This window comes from Moschus berezovskii, chromosome 2 (genome assembly GCF_049115385.1).
Source record: "Moschus berezovskii isolate FMDL1 chromosome 2, NW_MosBer_1.0, whole genome shotgun sequence".
Lineage (NCBI taxonomy): Eukaryota > Metazoa > Chordata > Mammalia > Artiodactyla > Moschidae > Moschus > Moschus berezovskii.
In genome coordinates, this window is record NC_142461.1 from 65,644,790 (window position 1) to 65,662,703 (window position 17,914).

The window sequence follows — 17,914 nt, forward strand, 5'->3', positions numbered from 1 at the left end:
TTCAAATGAGTCAGCCCTTTACATCAGGTGGCCAAAGTATTGGAGTTTCAGCTTCGGCATCAGTCCTTCCAATGAATATTCAGGACTGATTTCCTTTAGGACTGATTGGTTGGATCTCCGTGCAGTCCAAGGGACTCTCAAGAGTATTCCCCAACACCACAGTTCAGAAGCATCAATTCTTCGGCGCTCAAGTTTCTTTATAGATCAACTCTCACATCCACACATGACCACTGGAAAAACCATAGCTTTGACTAGATGGACCTTGGTTGGCAAAGCAATGTCTCTGCTTTTTAATATCCTGTCTAGGTTGGTCACAGCTATCCTCCAAGGAGCAAGCGTCTTTTAATTTCATGGCTGCAGTCACCATTTGCAGTGATTTTGGAGCCCCCAAAAATAAAGTCTGACACTGTTTCCACTGTTTCCCCATCTATTTCCCATGCCATGATGGGACCAGATGCCATGATCTTCGTTTTCTGAATGTTGAGCTTTAAGCCAACCTTTTCACTCTCCTCTTTCACTTTCATCAAGAGGCTCTTTAGTTCTTCTTCACTTTCTGCCATAAGGGTGGTATCATCTGCATATCTGAGGTTATTGATATTTCTTCCAGCAATCCTGATTTCAGCTTGTGCTTCCTCCAGTCCAGCGTTCCTCATGATGTACTCTGCATATAAGTTAAATAAGCAGGGTGACAATATACAGCCTTGATGAACTCCTTTCCCTATTTGGAACCAGTCTGTTGTTCCATGTTCAGTTCTAACTGTTGCTTCCTGACCTGCATACAGGTTTCTCAAGAGGCAGGCCAGGTGGTTGGTATTCCCATCTCTTTAAGAATTTCCCACAGTTTGTTGTGATCCACGCAGTCAAAGGCTTTGGCATAGTCAATAAAGCAGATGTTTTTCTGGAACTTTCTTGCTTTTTGGATGATCCAATGGATGTTGGCAATTTGATCTCTGGTTCCTCTGCCTTTTCTAAATCCAGCTTGAACATCTGGAAGTTCATGGTTCACGTACTGAAGCCTGGCTTGGAGAATTTTGAGCATGACTTTACTAGTGTGTGAGATGAGTGCAATTGTGCGGTAGTTTGAGCATTCTTTGGCATCTCAGGCCTCAGAGCTGACCTAAGATAGATCTGCCCAGGCTGCTGGGGCATCCTTGAGCCAGTAATTGACTAGAGTCGTCCCGCAGTTCACCAGAATGGGCCTGTGTGAGTATTGCACGATGATCAATCCCTTCCTGAAGGGAGCCTACAAGAGGCCTGCCTGCAGTGAAAGCATGGTGGTGGATCTAGACAAACAACAGCTGGGACTGTCAGTCAGTTTTGCTTCCGTAGCAGATCTGAGCACCATGGTTGCCACAGTAACTGACAGGCAGAAGGTAGGCCACGCCCCGAGGATATAGGCCAAAAGCAGGGATGCCAGGGTCTGGCACCCTGATGCAGGGAGAGGGAGGTGGGCCCATGGACCCCTCTGAGTGAGACTGCATCCATATCCATATATATATATATATATATATATATATATATATATAGTGGTAAGGGCTTATATATACTGCATGAATAAAGTCATTCAAAATTTCACCATTATGGAATTATTTTCTGTAATGAAATTTCGAATTTCAGAAATTCTGCAAATTTCCTTCCAGGTCTTACCATAACTACATTATTATAATTCTCATGCATGTTAAACTTCATATGTTTTAAAATATTTGATATTTAGGATATTTCCTCATTTCTACCACAGCTTTCATAATTATGCTTTTCAGCATAAACAATATTGAATATTGTTTATGAACAATATCAGCATGAACAATATTCAACAAATGTATGTACCAAAATTTCCTCACTGTTTCCCAATATTTCCATTATCCTTATTTTCTTCTGTATTATAGGTAACACTTGCATGTATATCTTTGGATATACATTACTTAATTTCTCCTGGATTATAGCTCTAGGATAAACTTCTAGGTTTGAAGTTACTGGATCAAAAGATACAGTTTTGGGATTGTGTCAAATTTTGCTCAATTGTTTTCTAAAAATATTATGTCAGTTACATTATATGTATGCTATCTATTGCTGCATAAAAATTATCATAAAATGAAGTGGCTTAAAATAACCTACAATTACTGTCTCACTGTGTCTCTGGGTTGGTGATCCAGGCATGGTTTAGCTGTGTCCTCTGCTTCAGGGTGTCACAGGCTGCAGTGAAGGTATCGGCTGAGGCTGGGGTCTCATCTGAGGCCTGACTGGGGAGGGATTTTTCTTCCAAGTTCACGTGTGCTGTCCAGACTCAGTTCCCCGCGGGTTGTGGGGCTGAGGGCCTTGGTGCTCAGCTGGCTGTGAGTCAGACGGTGCACTTAGTTCCCTGCCACGTGGGCCTCTCCAACAAGGTAGGATGCTTCACCGAAGCATGCATCTGAGAAGATGACAGTCTGCTGGTAAGACAGAAGTCACAGTCTTTTGTAACAATCACAATTGCCTTATTCTGTTGCGTTGAACCAAGAGAAGTAAGGCGAGAAGATGACACAGGCCGAGAACACCAGGAGCAGGGGTTACTGGGGGCCATCCTGGAGGCTGCCCCAGAGTGTCACCAAGAGGACACGTTGCTCCACCTTCACCACAACCTCAACCACCCAGAATGTTCTCGGATTTCGAAATTACCTATACAGCAGGGGTAAAAGACCATCTCCTATTTTAATGACTTCTTCTCTAGTGTGGTGTTTCCCCCAGGGCCACCTGGGTCCTTTGCTTTCAACTGCTGCCAATTAATTTCCCAAAAGGTGTCAACTGAGAGCCATGTAAGGACATGTCCCCACTGGGGCTCTGAGAACTGTAAGTGAAGCCCTGTGTGAAGCACTGTCCCTGAAGGGATCCATCTACAAGAAACTTTTGGTATTTGAACAGCAACTCCAGACCTGAACACCCTACTACCTGTACCCTTAACATTTAGGAACGAATCTTCTCTTAAAGCTTACTACAAACTGATTCACGTTTTGCAAATTTTACTTTCACTGTCAGGACAATCCTATAGGATACATATTAATATCCCCATTTTACAGATAGGAAACTCAGGATGATAAGTGTGAAGTCACTTGTTCAAGGTCACCCTGACAAAATGGCAGGAAAGAAAGTGAAAGTGTTAGACTTGTCCAATTCTTTGTGACCCTGTGGACTGTGTAGCCTGCCAGGCTCCTCTGTCCATGGGATTCTCCAGACAAGAACACTGGAGTGGGTTGCCATTGCCTTCTCTAGGGGATCTCCCCGACCCAGGGATTGAACCCGGGTCTTCTGCATTGCACGGGGACTCTTTATCATCTGAGCCACCAAGGCACTGCTGCTCCTCTTTGTTCTCTACCTCCTAAGGTACTCTGGTCCTCAGCTGGGGCCTCCTAAGGCTCCATAACACCCCGCGCCTCCTCCTCATCCCCACCGCAGCACTAAACATTACGGGCAGGGTGAACGCTTTCCCTTCAGTTAGTTAGAAGGTCTGCTCTGGAAGTTCCAGAAGTCTCGGCTCAGTAACCTTTTATTTCCTGGTAAAAGAAGTGAGGCTGGAAAGCCACCTCTAAGTGGCAGGGGGAGAAAGGCTAGAGAGACCACAGAACATGGTTTTAACCTTTTTGGGATAAAGCCCTGAACTGCTTTAAGGGGCACAAAATATCACACAATTTGGGGAGTCAGCTTCCCCTAAAGCTTCTGAGAAGGGGGTCCCTGGAGCCCTGAGAAGTAATCTGTGCCCTATAGGAAGGGAAGTGATGCACAGCGTCCTGGTTTCCCCCATGAAGTCAGCAATTATGGCCAGGCCAAGGCCTTAGAAAGTCCCAGGTCAGGAAGGAAGGCCAGGGTCACACATGATTAACAGTGGCTGTGCCCAGGGCACCCAGTAAGCCATACCATAACTACTCAGAGACCCTAAGGAGCCAAGCCTGTGTCTGTGGGAGCTTGTTCATTTATTCCGAAATGTGGAGCACCTCAGTCAAGAGTTGTAAACGGGACACACAGCCCTGCCTGTGGAGACAGTACATTTCAGCAGAGGATATGCTCAGCCATAGTCACTTAATTACTTAATCACAGTTGGCAGCAAAGTCTAGGAAGAGCACTAAGGTGCAAAGGGTCTTCCCAGATGGTGTTAATGATAAAGAATCCCCCTGCCAATGCAGGAGATCCAAGAGACACAGGTTCCATCCCTGGGTTGGTAAGATCCCCTGGGGAAGGAAATAGCAACCTACTCCAGTATTCTTGCCTGAAAAATCCCAAGGACAGAGGAGCCTGGAGGGCTACAGTTCATGGGGTTGCGAAGAGTTGGGCATGACTGAGCTACTGACCACCACCACAGGAACGGCTGCAAAGGGTTTTAAGCAGAAGAGAACCCAGTCAGACCTGTGCTCTGAGAGCTGGAAGAGGTGGGGAGAATGGCCAGGAAGCCGATGTGAGGAACCACCTGGGGAGGGTGGGATGGAGCTGGAGTTGCTGGGCAAGGAGATCACCAGGCTGGGCCCTGGTTTAACCACAAGGCAGGAAGGGGTGATGGGGAGGACGGCTCAGTCCCAGGCACGTTCTCAGCTAGAGCTGCCGTGTGCCTGTCAGTACTGCAGCAGGAAAGCTCTGGATGGTAGCAAACAGCAAGGGTATACAGGATGCAGGGGGTCACAGTCAGCCCAGGCTTGGAGTGGGCCATGGGCAGCGTGTGTGGGGCATGAGAACAGCCCTTGAGTGGAGACAAAGTTTGCAATTTGCACTAGAAGAAGCCAAGTAAGTGGTGTCTCAGGAGGTCGCCTCCCCATCCCCACCGGAGCCAGGGCTCTCTTCCCTTCCCATCCAGATGGAGCAGCAGGAATGCCTGGCCTCCTCTCAGCTCTTGCAGCATTAAAAGCAACTGATGGTTGGCGGGGTGGGGTGGGACCATCTGTCCGCCTGGTCAAGCCTGTGTCCAATGCTGCCCAGGGACCTGGGAGAGGCAGTGCTGTGCCCTCAGAACCATCCACTGGGCCAGAGGGCAGAGACTCCCAGAATGGGGCAAGAGCGCTGAGCCCAGCTCACCACCATCAAGGACCCAGCAGGAAGACAGGCCAGCCCTGCCTGCTCACTCCATCCGTGGTCTTCTGGCAGGGACCACTGGCCACTCCTGAGTGGGCTTCCTGGGCTGGTTTTGTGTCCCTCCTATGTGGGCCTAATTATACCCTCTGCTCTGAGTTACACTGACACCAGGCTTGAATTCTTCATCTCTTCCGGGGAAAACATAATCACCAACAAAAGGAATATATAGGGACTTCTCTGGTGATCCAGTGGCTAAGACTCCACATTCCCAATGCAGGGGGTCTGGGTTCAATTCCTGGTCAGGGAACTAGATCCTGCATGTGCAACTAAGCCCTGGTGCAGTCAAATTAAGGAAAAAAAAAAAAAAGATACATGAATGGCCTGAAGAGATGCTCAACATCACTAATTATTAAACAAATGCAAATCAGCACTACAATGAGATATCACATCAGTCAGAATGGCCATCATTAAAAAGTACAAGTAACAAACGCTGGAGAGGATGTGAAGCAAAGGGAACCCTTTCACACTATAGGTGCAGCTACCATGAAAATCTGTATGGGGCGTTCAGTGGTTGGACTTCACCTTCTGGTGGAGGAATGGTGAGGGTTTGATCCCTGGTTGGGGAGTTGCTATGACCAGTGCGTTCTCTTGGCAAAACTCTATTAGCCTTTGCCATGCTTCATTTCATGCTCCAAGGCCAAATTTGCCTGTTACTCCAGGTGTTTCTTGACTTCCTACTTTTGCATTCCAGTCCCCTATAATGAAAAGGACATCTTTTTTGGGTGTTAGTTCTAAAAGGTCTTGTAGGTCTTCATAGAACTGTTCAACTTCGGCTTCTTCAGCATTACTGGTTGGGGCATAGACTTGGATTACTGTAATATTGAATGGTTTGCCTTGGAAACGAACAGAAATCATTCTGTCGTCTTTAAGATTGCATCCAAGTACTGCAGTTCGGACTCTTTTGTTGACCATGATGTCTACTCCATTTCTTCTAAGGGATTCCTGCCCACAGCAGTAGATATAATGGTCATGTGAGTTAAATTCACCCATTCCAGTCCATTTTAGTTCACTGATTCCTAGAATGTCGACATTCACACTTGTCATCTCCTGTTTGACCACTTCCAATTTGCCTTGATTCATGGACCTAACATTCCAGGTTCCTTTGCAATACTGCTCTTTACAGCATCAGACCTTGCTTCTAGCATCAGTCACATCCACAACTGGGTATTTGTTTTGCTTTGGCTCCATCCCTTCATTCTTTCTGGAGTTATTTCTCCACAGATCTCCAGTAGCATACTGGGCACCCACTGACCTAGAGAATTCCTCATTCACTATCCTATCATTTTGCCTTTTGATACTGTTCATGGGGATTCTGAAAGAGGAGAGTGAAAAGGTTGGCTTGAAGCTCAACATTCAGAAAACGAAGATCATGGCATCTGGTCCCATCACTTCTTGGGAAATAGATGGGGAAACAGTGGAAACAGTGTCAGACTTTATTTTTTTGGGCTCCAAAATCACTGCGGATGCTGATTGCAGCCATGAAATTAAAAGACGCTTACTCCTTGGAAGGAAAGTTATGACCAGCCTAGATAGCATATTAAAGAGCAGAAACATTACTTTGCCAACCAATGTCCGTTTAGTCAAGGCTATGGTTTTTCCCATGGTCATGTATGGATGTGAGAGCTGGACTGTGAAGAAAGCTGATCGCTGAAGAATTGATGCTTTTGAACTGTGGTGTTGGAGAAGACTCTTGAGAGTCCCTTGGACTGCAAGGAGATCCAACCAGTCCATTCTAGAGATCAATCCTGGGTGTTCACTGGAAGGACTTATGCTAAAGCTGAAACTCCAATACTCTGGCCACCTCATGTGACGAGTTGACTCACTGGAAAAGACTCTGATGCTGGGAGCAATTGGGGGTAGGAGGAGACGGGGACGACAGAGAATGAGGTGGCTGGATGGCATCACTGACTCGATGGACATGAGTTTGAGTGAACTCCGGGAGTTGGTGATGGACAGGGAGGCCTGGCGTGCTGTGGTTCATGGGGTCGCTAAGAGTCGGACACGACTAAGCGACTGAACTGAACTGAACTGGGGAATTGGGATCCCACATGCCTTGTGGCTGGGAAACCAAAACAGAGTTAAGGTTATAATGAACTGAATAAAGACTTTAAACAACTCAAATGTTCATTGACAGATGAATGGATAAAAAATGTGGTACATATATACAGTAGAATATTTCTCAGCCATAAAAAAGAATGAAATGCTATTTGCAGCAACATGGATGCAACTAGAGATTATCATAGTAAGTGAAGTAAGTCAGAAAGAGAAAGACAAATACCAAATGATATCATCACTTACATGTGGAATCTAAGATACGATGCAAATTAACTTACCTACAAAACAGAAACAGACTCACAGACATAGAGTACAAACTTGTTGCCAAGGAGGAGGGGGCGGGACAGGGATGGAGTGGGAGTTTGAGATTAGCAGATGCAAACTAGTATATAGAGAACAGACAGACAAGGTCCTACTGTGTAACACAGAACACTATATTCAATATCCTACCATAAACCACAATGGAAAGGAATATGAAAAAGATACATACGTATTTGTATAACTGAGTCACTTTGTTGTACAGCAGAAAATAATACAACACTGTAAATCAACTATTCTTCAATAGAATAAATTAAAACAAAACAAAACTAAAAGAATACAGGAATGACCAAGGGAACCTGGCTTACTCATCACAATTCTTACCTTTCCTGCTGGGATCTCCTGTCCAAGCATCAAAAGTGGGGGGTCTCTCTATCCAGCTGAGGACTGGAGGGAAACAAGCCTGGCAAGGCTGCAGTTTCCCCTGGTCCCGAGTGGGACACCAGGCCTGGCCCATTGCCCAGCGGCACCCCTCTGCTCTCCTCACTGCCCCTTGGCCCCATTCCTATCTCCCTTCATGGTCCCTACCCTCCCTTTCCTCCCCAAACACTCACCTGCTGTGTCCTGACTGCAGGGCCTCAGCTTTGCAGGCCTGCTCCTTCCTCTCCCTCAGCCAGAATTTCTAGCAGGAGGTCCCGCCAGGTTCCAGCAATACCTTCTCTCTCCTTCAGGCCCAGGGGCTCTCCTGGGGCCCTGCAGGGCTGTTGGGCACACAGCTCTCTCTGAGCTGCCATCTGCACTGGCTACACCTCCCTTAAAGCCCCACGGGGAGCTCTGTCTCCTAGCTCTTGGACCCATACAGGCTTCTCATCTCGGCCTCTCAGAACCTTTAACCTCTACCACAGGAGGGGGAGACTGGGACTTGAGAGGAGACTGGGATTTGACCACCTGGCAAACTATGCGGTGATTCCTCACCATAAGAAAGTAGCTGCATCCCGAAAACACCTCTGGTGGTGAGATGCAGTCTGACCCCTTTAGCCCCCTGTAATCAAACAGCAAGGAAGACAGCCTTCTGTTTATTTAGGCGCTGGCACCCAGGCCCTCCTGTAATGACCTCACACAACCCCACAGGCCTGCCAGGGAGTTTACATCAGCCCCTCTTTACAGTAGAGGAACCAAGGCTCAGATTCATAAAGGGACATGTCCGAGGTGACTCAGGTCATGGGTGGTGGGCTGGGGTAGGAACTGGGCTGTAAACCCCAAAGCCTACAAGTCTGCTGACACTGGGCGGTGGGCTTGCCTGAGTCCACAGTGAGTGGCACCTGCCTGAGCTGGAACCGTCCAGGCCACAAGGTCCTCAGGAGCCGCCGGGGCCAAGAGCTGCCCGCCACATCTGCAGCACTGAGTCCCGGCGGGCTGTGTAGGGCAGGTGTTTGATGCGGAACCAGTGTCTGGGAATGACGTTCCCGCTGGGCGTGTAGAGTTTCTCCCCCAACTGGCCCAGCAGACTGCGAAGAGCCAGGTTGCCTGACAGAACCTTCTCGTAGAATTCCACCCCACCCCGGGCATAGGCTGTAGACAGGGAAGCCGTACGGCGGTCCAGCCAGGCTTCCAGGGCATGAGTGAGAGAGTCCGTGGAAAAGGCATACGCCACGAAGCCCGCCACTGCCGCCATCAAGTTGAAGGCGGCCCGCAAGCTCATGGGGCCTCCATAGAGACCCAAGGCGTGCTTGGCCCCCACACTCAGTGCCCAGGTGCCTGCCAGGCAGGCTGGGGCTGGCAGGGCCTGCAGGGCGGCTGCCCCACTCTCCAGGTACACCATCTCCTTGGCCAAGGCGAACTTCTGGGCATCGTGAGACAGGGTCAGGGCATCTTTTAGCCGGGCGCCTGCTGGGCTCCGCCAGTCCAGTCGCTGCCCGTGGACAACCACAGGCCGGTCAGTGTTGGTCACTGGGCCACCCAGGAAGCTGGCGGGGATGCCCACGACGGCCCCACCAGGGAGTCTCGGGAAGCCGGCGCTCACAGGCTGGAAGGTGAAGGTGGTAAAGGCCTCGAAGTGGTGGCCTGAGGGGATGCCAATGTCCTGCTGCACCTCCTGGAAGAGCCTCTCCAGTTCTGGGGACAGAGGCGCCGGCTGGCCCTGAGGCCAGTACTGGTACAGCCATTGGACCACAGGATCTGGGAAGAGGTGGTACGAGGTCTGGGCCCCAAACAGGCCTGCACAGGAGCCCACCAACAGGCCTGTCCTGTGTCTCTGCACAAACACTGTGGCCCGCCACAGGGGACCTGCCATGAGGACCGCCACCGCTGTAACCTGGGGCAAGAGAAAGAGAAGTTAGCCAACAACTGCTGGAGTCGGCCTGCAGACCAAACATACCAGGGGCATATCCCCTTAAACTGATGCAATAAGCACAGTAGCCAAGAACTGGCCCCGGCTCTGTCTCTGTGTCACCACTTACCAAATGCTCACGTGACAATGGCCCACCAGGAGGGTGTCTGTAAATAAACACATATGAAACAATCAGTTTCTGGCAAGGAACAGACGCCCCTTGGCCAAGGTGAACTTCTGGGCATCGTGAGACAGGTCAGGGCATCTCTCAGCTGGGAGCCTGCTGAGCTCTGCAAGTCCACTCGCTGCCCGTAGACAACCATGGGCCTGTCAGTGTTGGTCACTGGGCAACCCAGGAAGCTGGTGGGGGCGGGGGGAGATGATCATGACGGCCCGGCCAGGGAGTCTCGGGAAGCCGTGGAATGGCTGTAATTACAACTTTGATTCCCATGGCTAGGCACGGCTCCAAGAAACCCATCTCTCACTCCACTGCCATACTGAACATGAGCACTGATTTATACATGAAACACAGGCTCAGCTTATTCCGTCCTTACTATATGCCCGACACAGTTCCGAGAGCTTTTCATTTCAGTTGCTCGGTCGTGTCCGACTCTTTGCGACCCCATGAATCACAGCACGCCAGGCCTCCCTGTCCGTCACCAACTCCCGGAGTTCACTCAAACTCATGTCCATCGAGTCGGTGATGCCATCTAGCCATCTCATTCTCTGTCGTCCCCTTCTCCTCCCGTCCCCAATCCCTCCCAGCATCAGAGTATTTTCCAGTGAGTCAGCTCTTCACATGAGGTAGCCAAAGTACTAGAGTTTTACACATATTATTTAACAACTGAATCCTTACAACTCTGTGACCTTGTCATTATGATGTCCCTATTTTAAAGCAGTGAACACTGAGGCAGAGATAGGCCTCAACTAATAATGTGGCAGAGCTACGGGCAGAACTACGTCCCTCCAAATTCATATGGTGAAGTCCTAACCTCCAGGAGGAGGAACATGATTGTACTTAGAGACAGGATCTTTAAAGAGGTAATTAAGTTAAAGTGAGGTCATTAGGATAGTCCCTAATCCAATCCAGAGTGGGACATTAGGACACAGACACAGAAGGACTACGAGGACGCAAGCCAGAAGGTGGCCATCTACAAGCCAGTGGGAGAGGCCTCAGAAGAGAAACCAGCACTGCCAACACCTTCATCTTGGACCTCGGGCCTCCAGAATTCCAAGAAAACACATTTCTGCCACCTAGTTCTTGTCACTACAGCTCTAGCAGACAAATATAGGCCCGGTATTTGAACACAAGTGTCCACAGCAAATTTTTCACTATAGATTATTTCTGATGATAAATTATAAACACGCAGGAAAGTGGAAAAAATAGTACATTATAAAGTAACTTCAATCTGTCAAGTCATGGCTAACCTTGTTTCATCTCTACTCAAACGCATAATCCCCTCCAGCTAGTATATTTCCAAACACAGTAGGGCTATACTAATATTTCATCCGAAAATATTTCGTAAAATTCACATTTAACTTCAGCTGAAGCTTACTGTCTTCCTGTCTCTAAAGTGTTTAATTAGCAAACAAACTGCTGCAAACAAGAAGGCAGCATATTCCTTAAGAGTCACGTCACTGTGCCTTTTCGCTAAGGAGGCAACCAAAGCCAGGACAGGAAGGGTCCAAACGTAGGTCCTAACTCCCCCAGGACCCCTAGCACCAAGGCCGCGCGGCCCAGGGAGGCTTAAGAGGGGGTGCCGCGCATCTCGCAGGCGGCTGGGCGAAGAAGGACCCTCGCTCCATGCGGCATCCCCTGGCTACGCCCACGGCTGGAACACACAGCCAAAGGAGCCCGCTGGGGTCCGCTTGTAGACCCGCCCCACTGCGCGCGCTCACCTCCTCCGCCGCAGCCAGGTACGCCGAGCACGTGCGCCAGGCGGGGTCAGGCGCAAAGCACGCCGGCCGGCTCAGGGGGCGGAGACAAAGGGGCGGGACCCTAGGGGGCGGGGCTGAAGCCGCGATGCACGCCAGCCGGCTCCGGGGGCGGGGCTCCGGGGCGGAGACAAAGGGGGCGGGAAATTCGGGGGCGGAGCGCGGGGCGGGACCCTGGCTGCTCAGCTTGGGCAGAGTCTCAGCCAGTGAACGCCCTTAGGGGGCTCTGGCCGCGGGCTGAGTTTCTTAACACCAAGGCCGTCTGGGCCGTCCCTGTTTAGCACTGGAAAGACCAGCGTCAGGGCCTGGGTCAGAAGGCCTCTGGCGGAACTTCTGTCGGAGCCCACTCCCCGTCCTACCTCCAGATCCACCCTTTCCCATCGGGAAGTGCTCTGTGCTGGCGGGGCCTCTGCCTCAGCTCCTCCCAAGTGATCCACACTGTACAGTCCACGGAGCCTTGTCACACCTGTCAGCTCACTTTCCCAACTGCTGTGTGAGGGTTAGGGGTCACCCTGCCTGGGCCCAGGCCATTCCTTTACGCGCTGTCTGTGGCTGCTTTCCCTTAGAAGGGCAGAGGGGAGTAGCCAGGACAAAGACAGTCTGTCCAGAGCCTAAAACATTATCTGGCCACTTGAGAAGAGGTCTGTAGACCCTGAAGTACAGGTGAAGTTGTGGGGAATTTGCTGGTGATGGACCAAGCTTTGTAAAGTCACAGTGAAGTCTGAGAGGCCTGCAAGGGGTGGGTGATTGGGACTAGATTAGAGGATGAACAGGATATGGATATAGGGGTAAGCATCCATGATGGATAAAGGGGCATCTGATGGTTGCTTGTTTTTTTCCATTGTGGTGATGTACACATGATATTTACCATCTTGACCATTTTAAAGCATATAGTACAGTGGTAGTACAACCATCACCACTGTCCACCTCCATAGCTCTTCATCTTGTAAAGCTGAAGCTCTGTATCCACCAGACAATAACTTCCATTCCCCTTCCCTCTGCTCTCTGGCATCCACCATTCTACATTCTGTCTCTATATTTTGACCACTAAGTATCTCCTGTAAGTGGAATCAGAACTTCCTTTTTTTAAGGCTAAGTAATGTTGCACCATATGAATATGGCAGGTTTTGCTTATCCATTTACCTGTTGATGGGCACTTGTGTTGCTTCCGCATTTTTGCTATTATGATCTTGGTACTGTGAACATGAGTGTACAAATATCTCTTCAAGACCCTGCTTTCAATTCTTTTCGGTATATACACAAAAGTAGAACTGTTGCATAATATGTTCATTTCATTTTTAAAGTTTTTGAGGATCTGGCATCCTATTTTCCACAGAGGCTGTACCGTTTTACATTCCTGCCAACAGTTCCAAATTGGAACAGCATTCCAATTTCTTCACATCTTTATCAACGTGTGTTATTTTCTGTTTTTTTAATAGTAATCATTCTAGTATGTGTATGTGGTGGTATCTTGTAGTTTTGATGTGCTTTTCCCTAGTGATTCGGAGAAGGCACTGGCGACCCACTCCAGTACTCTTGCCTGGAAACTCCCATGGACGGAGGAACCTGGTAGGCTGCAGTCCACGGGATCGCTAAGAGTTGGACACGACTGAGCAACTTCACTTTTCACTTTCATGCATTGGAGAAGGAAATGGCAACCCACTCCAATGTTCTTGCCTGGAGAATCCCAGGGACGGAGGAGCCTGGTGGGCTGCCGTCTATGGGGTCGCAGAGTCAGACACGACTGACGTAACTTAGCAGCAGCAGCAATTAGCAATTTTGAGCACCTTTTCATACGCTCCTTGGACATATGTATGTTTTCTTTGGAGAAATGTCTATTCAAAACCTTTGTCCATTTTTTAATTGGGTTGGGTTTTGTGTGTGTGGTTGTTTCAGGAGTTGTCAATATACTCTAGATGTTAATCCCTTATCAGATATGTGATGCAAATATTTTCACCCATTCTGTGGGTTGCCTTTTAAATCTGAGGATATTATCTTTTGATGCACAACATTTTCAATTTTCATAAATTCCAAATCTCCTATTTCTGTTTTGTTGCCCATGCCTTTTGTGTCATATCCAAAAAATTACTGCCAGAGCTAGTGTCATGAAGTTTTTGACCTATGTTTCCTTCTAAGAGCTGTATAATTTTAGTCTTTGATCCATTTTGAGTTAATTTTTGAATATGCTGTTAGGTAAGGATCCATGTGGATAGACAGTTTTCTCAGCAACACTTGCTGAAAAGACTTTTTTCCCCATTGAGTAGTCTTCACACCTTTATCAAAAATCATTTGATCATATATGCCAGGGTTTATTTCTGGACCCTTTATTCAGTTCCATTATTATATGTGCTAAGTCACTTCAGTCATGTTTGACTCTGCGACATGGACAGTAGCCTCCTCTGTCCTTGGAACTCTCCAGGCAAAAATACTGGAGTGGGTAGCCATTCCTTTCCCCAGGTGATCTTCCCAACCCAGATATTGAAGCCAGGCCTCCTGCATCACAGGCAGATTCTTTACAATCTTAGCCACCAGGAAAGTCCTCCATTGACTTTTGTGTATGTCTTTATGCCTGCAATCACACCATTTTGACACTGTAGCTTTTTAGTAAGTTTTGAAATAAGGGAGTATGAATCCTTCAGCTCAGGTCTTTTTTCAAGATCATTTTGTGTATTCACAGAATTCAAGGGTCCCTTGAAATTTCATATGAATTTTAGGATGGATTTTTCTATTTCTGCAAAAAATATCATTGGGACTTTGATAGGGATTGCTTTGAATCTTTAGATTGCTTTGGGTAGTACTGCCATCTTAATAATATTGTCTTACACTTCATGAACATGGGATGTATTTCCATTTATTTATGTCTTCTTTGATTTCTTTCAGCAATGTTTTGTGGTTTTCAGTGTATAAGTCTTTCACCTCTTTGGTTAAGGTCATTCCTAAGCATTTTATCCTTTTTGTTGCCATTGTAAATGGAATTGCTATCATCATTTCCTTTTCAGATTGTTTATTGTTAGTGTACAGCAACTGACTTTTGTGTGTTGACTTTGTATCCTGCTAGTTTGCTGAATTCATTTATTAGCTCTAACAGGTTTTTGTGCAATGTTTTTATATCATCTATGAACTGAGATAATTTTACTTCTTCCTTTCCAATTTGGATGCCTTTAATTTCTTTTCCTTGCCTAATCTGGCTAGATCTTCTAGGACTATGTTGAATAGAACTGGTGAAAGTAGGCATTCTTGTCTTGTTCCTGATCTTAGAGAAAAAGCTTTCAGTCTTTCACCATTGACTAGGATGTTTGCTGTGGATTTTTCATATATAGCTTTTATTATGTTGAGGCAGTTTCCTTCCATTCCTAGTTTGTTGAGTGTTTATTCATAAAAAGGTGTTGAACTTTTCAAATGCTTTCCGTGCATCAGTTGAGTGGGTCACATGGTTTCTGTTCTTTATTCTGCTGATGTGGTATATTATACTGATTGATTTTCATATGTTGGACCATCCTTGTATTGTGGGAATGAATCCCACTTCATCATGATGTATAATCTCTTCAATATGCTGCTGATTTCCTATTTTGTTGAGAACGTTTGCATTAATGTTCATAAGGGCTATTGACCTGAAGCTTTCTTTCCTTGTAGTGTCTTTATCTGACTTTGGTATCAGAGTGACGCTGACTATAGAATGAATCAGGAGGAATTCCTTCCTCTTCAATTTTTTGGAAAAGTTTGAGAAGGACTGGCATTAATTCTTCTTTAAATATTTAGTAATCTTCACCAATAAGGCCATTGGCTTCAGGACTTCTCCTTGTTGGGAGACTTTTGATTACTGATTCTATCTCCTCACTTGTCATAGGGCTTTCAGATTTTCTGTTTCTTCCTAAAATGTTTTCTGAGGAGGCTTTTGGGCATGAAAGGAATACTTAAGAGTTACTTACGCTTTCAGTTCCGTTCAGTCCAGTCACTCAGTCGTGTCCGACTCTTTGCGACCCCATGAATCACAGCATGCCAGGCCTCCCTGTCTAATACTATCGATTACTATTTAATTACTATTGATTAAGGATAAGTTTAAATATCTCGTATCTCTTAAGCCTAAAACTTCAATTTACAAATATTGTTATCTTATTAATAAATTCAGTGATCTTTGTATAAAAATAAGATTTTGTTTCTACCTGTTCTTTGGTTAACTGTCAATTAACCAAGGGCTTTATAATTAAATCTTCCTTAATCTTACCATAGCACTTCTGTACTTAATTGGTCAAATTCTCTTGGACATCTCAAACTATACTTTCAACTTTAATTCAGTTGGTTCTCTTAAATATAACAATATCCAACCCCTGCCAAGTAGTCTTATTCCCAAATCAAATCTTATAAGCAAAATATTCTTAACCACTAAGCAACTCTTATAAATCTAATAAAACAGACACAGAAATGAAACAGATCCTCTTACCTCTTTTAAACATCTTAAATGAAGTATGTATAAAAGAGGAATAAAACTTGTTATTACAGATAACCTACCCAGCACAGAAGTATCAACTTAAGTAGATTCTTTTATTCATCTTGACATCTCAAATGTATTCCCCTAATCCTGGAGCACAGAACCACCCTCATGGACCACTTTACCCTGAGGTGCTGTGGACTAAATCCTTGGTGGGATATTCTTGCCCAGGACAGGGGTCCAGAACAACAAGGGTCCAGGTTGATTTGTCATGAGTTGGCATTTATTTACGGAGATAATTTGACTTCTCAAGCCTATGTATTTTTTGTCATAGTAAAATCTCCACAATTTTTCATTGCTTGAGTAGAGCTGATATGATTCTGCATCTCCTACCAGGAGTGCAATGAATATTTTAGCTAATTGATTTGTAATGATTAAATTTTGATGTGACCAAAACTTCAGTGCAGTATACTCATCGTTTGGCTTCATCAACATACTGTAAACATCATTAAAATCTTGTACATGCCTTTTCCCCTTCCCCCTTTCTTTCCCCTAGCATGTCTCATATGGCTCTGCAGAGAGCTACTGCTTTCTTTCCAGTGCCAAAACTGTCACAACTTGCTCAGCGGGAGCGCCTTTCAACTGGCTCCTTTATCCTTTCAAATTGTCCTGGATCACTTTGAAAGCATACTTTCTTTCTGGCAACAAATGCATGCTCCAGGAACATCTTAATTATCCTTGTGCTGAGATACAGAATCAGATACTTTCCGAGGTTCCTTGCTTCCTTTTCAGGAATGGTACTTGAGACCAAACTCTAAGAGCTTTGGGCATATGTCAGAGCATGCTACTTGGCCCTGGGAGTGGACAGTGGCTCAGTGGCCATTTCAGAGGCAGACCCTGAAAAGATGTATTTTTAAAATGTCATTGAATCATATCAGTTTTTTCTTTTTGGCCCCACTGCATCTGGGATCCTCCTGAGCCAGGGATGGGAATGCTTGTCCACTTCATTGGAAGCATGGAGTCTTACCCACTGGACCCCACCACCACCAGGGAAGTCCCTGGAATCATACCATTTTAAATTTAACTAAAATTTGACTACTTAAACAGACCTTGTTCTAATATAAAATATTTTCTGTCTTTTCTTTTGCCTATTGCCACAATTACTAACTTTAATGAGCATGCCATCTATTATAATACTGGTATTATAATTTGGTATAATACAATACCAAATTAGACCCTGGGTCCCTTGCCTTGGCTGCTCTGCCCAGCCCCCCTCTCGCTTCCCAGATCCTATATTTCCACCAATAATAATAATTTTTCTCATTCCCTGATATCTTTTTTGACATCAGAAGCTGGTGATGACTATAGTGTGAACAGTGAGTAGTATCAGCTCATTTACAAATAAATGAAAGATTTTATTTTTTCCAATAATTGCTACCAGCTGTACTCTTCAAACCATCTGATTTCCTGCTGATTAGTAGGCCTCCCTAAGGATGCACAGTCTGGGTCTATAATTAGTCAGTCAGTGTTGGTTACTTAGACAATATCACTTTGGTTAAGACTCAGTCTCATTGTTTTGAAATTTCAGTCTCATCTCTCACCCAAAACTGCCCTGACCACATCAGCACCCTCCCCCAGTATAGACTAGCTGTGTGGCTCTGCTGGCTGGGGTGGAGGGTGGGAGCCCGCAATCTGGTTCCTAGCTCTTCTCCTGGGGATTCTCCATCTGGTAGGAAGCACAGAAAGAGGAAGAACGGTATTTCTGTCTACGACGATTCACTGGTGGCCCTCCTTCCTGTACTTCATGATGTGAACAA

At 46.4% G+C, this 17,914-nt stretch overlaps 1 protein-coding gene across 1 annotated transcript; it reads right to left on the reverse strand.

The window, feature by feature from the left end:
• Nucleotides 1–5,253: 5,253 nt before the first annotated feature.
• On the reverse strand, nucleotides 5,254–11,684 carry TMEM177 (transmembrane protein 177). Its single transcript, XM_055398488.2, has 3 exons — nucleotides 11,633–11,684; nucleotides 9,864–9,900; nucleotides 5,254–9,718 (listed from the first exon to the last, which is right to left on the reverse strand). The coding sequence occupies exon 3, from the start codon at nucleotides 9,695–9,697 to the stop codon at nucleotides 8,762–8,764; it is 936 nt and encodes a 311-aa protein (XP_055254463.2). The 5' UTR covers nucleotides 9,698–9,718; nucleotides 9,864–9,900; nucleotides 11,633–11,684; the 3' UTR covers nucleotides 5,254–8,761.
• Between the last annotated feature and the right edge of the window lie 6,230 nt (nucleotides 11,685–17,914).

Coding starts and splice junctions, on each gene's coding strand:
- TMEM177 (XM_055398488.2), bottom strand. CDS start 9,697: ATGGCAGGTCCCCTGTGGCGGGCCACAGTGTTTGTGCAGAGACACAGG.